The sequence below is a fragment of the Otolemur garnettii genome, unplaced genomic scaffold (assembly GCF_000181295.1).
Source record: "Otolemur garnettii isolate 467f Iridium unplaced genomic scaffold, OtoGar3 scaffold00006, whole genome shotgun sequence".
Classification (NCBI taxonomy): Eukaryota; Metazoa; Chordata; class Mammalia; order Primates; family Galagidae; genus Otolemur; species Otolemur garnettii.
In genome coordinates, this window is record NW_003852401.1 from 40369305 (window position 1) to 40372389 (window position 3085).

General features: G+C 43.6%; 1 protein-coding gene across 1 annotated transcript; it reads left to right on the forward strand.

Annotated features, from left to right (window-relative positions):
• Positions 1 to 1263: 1263 nt before the first annotated feature.
• On the forward strand, positions 1264 to 2745 carry LOC105888299 (apolipoprotein F-like). The gene is made up of 2 exons (XM_012813371.2): positions 1264 to 1419; positions 1580 to 2745. Exon 2 carries the CDS (start codon positions 1600 to 1602, stop codon positions 2365 to 2367), a length of 768 nt encoding a protein of 255 aa, XP_012668825.1. The 5' UTR covers positions 1264 to 1419; positions 1580 to 1599; the 3' UTR covers positions 2368 to 2745.
• Positions 2746 to 3085: the final 340 nt, after the last annotated feature.

A 3085-nucleotide genomic window follows, 5' to 3' on the forward strand; every position in this document is an offset into this window, starting at 1 on the left:
CTTATAAAGCCACCAGTCCCCACTGCTGTGATAATCCACCAACCTGTTAATCCATACATGAGTACACAGTCCTCATGACCCAATCACCTCTTCCTTTTTTCTTTTTCTCTTCTTTTCCTTTTTTTTTTTTTTTTTTTTTTTTTTTTTTTTTTTTTTTTTTTTTTTTTTTGGAGATGGAGTCTTGCCCAACTAGAGTGCAGTAGTGTCATGTCAGCCTAGCTCACTAAACCCTCAAATTCTTGGACTCAAGTGATCCTCTTGTCTCAGTTTTCCAAGCAGCTGAGACTATAGGAGAGTGCTACAGTTCCCAGCTAAATTTTTCTAATTTTTATAAAAACAGGGTTTCACTTTTGCTTAGGTTGCTCTCTAACTCCTAACCTGAAGCAATCCTCCTGCCTCAGCTTCCCCAAATATTAGGATAATAGGTGTGAGACACTACACACAGCTTTTTGTATTTTTTTTTTTTTTTGAGACAGAGTCTCATTTGGTCACCATTGGTAGAGTGCAGTGGCAATCACAGCTCATAGCAACCTCAAAATCTTAGGCTTAAGCGATTCTCTTGCCTCAGCCTCCCAAGTAGCTGGGACTACAGGTGCCCAACACAATGCCCAGCTGCTTTTTGTTGTTGTTGTTGCAGTTGTCATTGTTTAGCTGGCATGGACTGGGCTCAAATCCACCAACCTTGGTGCATGTGGCCAACACTGTAACCACTGGGCTATGAGCACCAAGCCAGCTTGTCATATTTTTGTAGAGATGGGGTATTGCTATGTTATCCAGGCCAGTTTTGAGCTTCTACTCTCAAGCAATCCTGTCTCAGCCTCCCAAACAGCTTGGGCTATAGGTATGAGTCATCACTCCTGGTCCCAATTACCTCTTCATGTTCCCACCTTTCAATACTGCTTCATTGGAATTCAGGGTTTTTTGTTTTTGTTTTTGTTTTTTATCTTTTTTATTCTTTAAAATTATGTCCTTGAGTCATAAGGGATTACATTACAACAAGAGATTTGGAGAGGGCAAACATTCAAACCACAGCAGGTCTCCTACCCAGAAATTATTAGCATCCCTGCCTTTTCTCTAGCCCCTTCCCCAGAAGATACAAAGGAACTTTATCTGATCTAATTTTAAGTCTTGGATAAATCTTACAGTGACAAAGATACGTGGCAGGAAAGGCAGGATCCACAAAAGGAAAGACCTGTTTGTCAGCATGGGGTAAAGGTGAGGAGGACAAAGTCTGGGCCAGGAAGGGGTGGATCAATATTTGTGGATGTTATACTCTTCACTGATTTCACAGAAGGCATCAACTTTTTCAGCTGGGGTAGAAAGTGAGCCCTGGAAAGTAGCCATTCAGATTAGGGAAGCATCAAGGCAAAGGACGTGTTTTGGACCGTCTCGTTCTCTAGCTTCTTTCTTCCAGAACAGGTGAGAAACACCCATACCCTTTAAGAGTCGAGGTGAGGTGCATTCTGGGCAATTGATGGTTCAAAGGACTGAGATACCTCCTAGCTCTGCCCAGTGTTGGTGTCTCTTTGTCTTGAGCCTTTCGCCAATCCCTAACCTGAGCACTGCTTCCTTCCTGCAGGGCTGTTCTGCTGACCCACCATGATGCAAACTATGATACTCCTTTGCTTTGTCCTCTTGTCCCTGGTGGCTGCCTTTCCAAGACATACCCAGCATGAGACCCTGAACTTCCAGCCATCTTTCACAGAGACTGAGCATCCATCAAACATGCTCTCCAGCCAGATGTCCCTCCAGGATCCCAGAATCTGCCAGCATCTCTTGCACACAGCCCCTTCCTTAGCCCCTCTGCCCGAATACCTGTCCACATTAGCTCTAAGAGCAGTCCTGGAGGACATTGGATGTCCAACTGAGGCCCATATTCTGCAGCTTCAGTTCATTAAGTTGGGAGGAAAGGATACCAGTGAAACCCTCATCCATGAGAGTCAAAAACTCAATGAAGAGGAAAGGATTGGCCATGCCAACACTGTTCTGAGGGATCAGGGGGGATCCCCAGGGGAGCATAGGCGGGTCCAGCGTGCAGTTACCCTTTCTGAGGCATGTACCTCTAGCCATGGGTGGGTGTTGTCTGAGACAGCAAAGCTGATAGCTGAATTTGCTGAGAAGCTCCCTTCCTCTGAGCTGGTAACAGAGTTAAAGACTTCGGCCATCAATGTCACCCAGAAGTGCACAGATGAGTCTTGGGTGCATTTGGAAGAAATTGGCAAACGACTGATGAAAGATCCCGAATATAAGAACTTTTCAATGCCTACAGAAGATATGCTGTACTTTACTATGCGTATTGGGATCATTCTCAAACGTATTATACTGGATTTGATACAGCATTATTTCTGGGATGGATATTTCAGATAGGGAAGGACCCTTAGTTGATCAACTTTCTCAAAAGTCTCTGATAGGCCTTTGTACAGGGACTGGTCACAGTAGGTAGTAAAAAATGTTGGGGATGGCTTGGCAGACATGTGTGTTCTTCATTTAATCCCAGTGCTAAAATACATTAGGTCACCAGGATCACCCTTCCTCTCTCAATGTGTCCTACCTAGCCCCTATTTCTTCTCCTAATTTGTCTTTCATTTAGTTGTCAAATGCTGTGGATTTATTATGTAGTAGGTATGAAAGGCAATCTTTCCCCATTCATCTTCCTTATATTTCCTAATTCCCTAACCAAATGCTATAGCTTGCTTGTGTTAATTTTTAACTGAAAATAAAAATAATTAAAAAGAAAAAAAAAACGCTTCTGTATCAGTCACAGTTTTCTGATCTCTCTTGATTCTAGGTCTCCATGGCCTCTTTTGTGAGTTGAAGAGAAAATGTGACAGGGACATGTAGAATTTGCCAATGTGTTTTTGGGCTCAAGGTTGGAGCAAAAGGGCAAATATTTGTAGAGGCCATATCCCTTACTGATTATCAAAGGAAGTAACATCTCCTCTTCTCCTGGCACAGGGAACTGGACAGAGTGTCTGCACCTACCAGAGCAATGCCACTTCCAACTGGATGGTGCAGTAATTTGAGGCTCCACAGTTGTGTGGAAGAGGATCAGAGGATATCTGTGGGGGTCTGGAAGGGGAAGGTC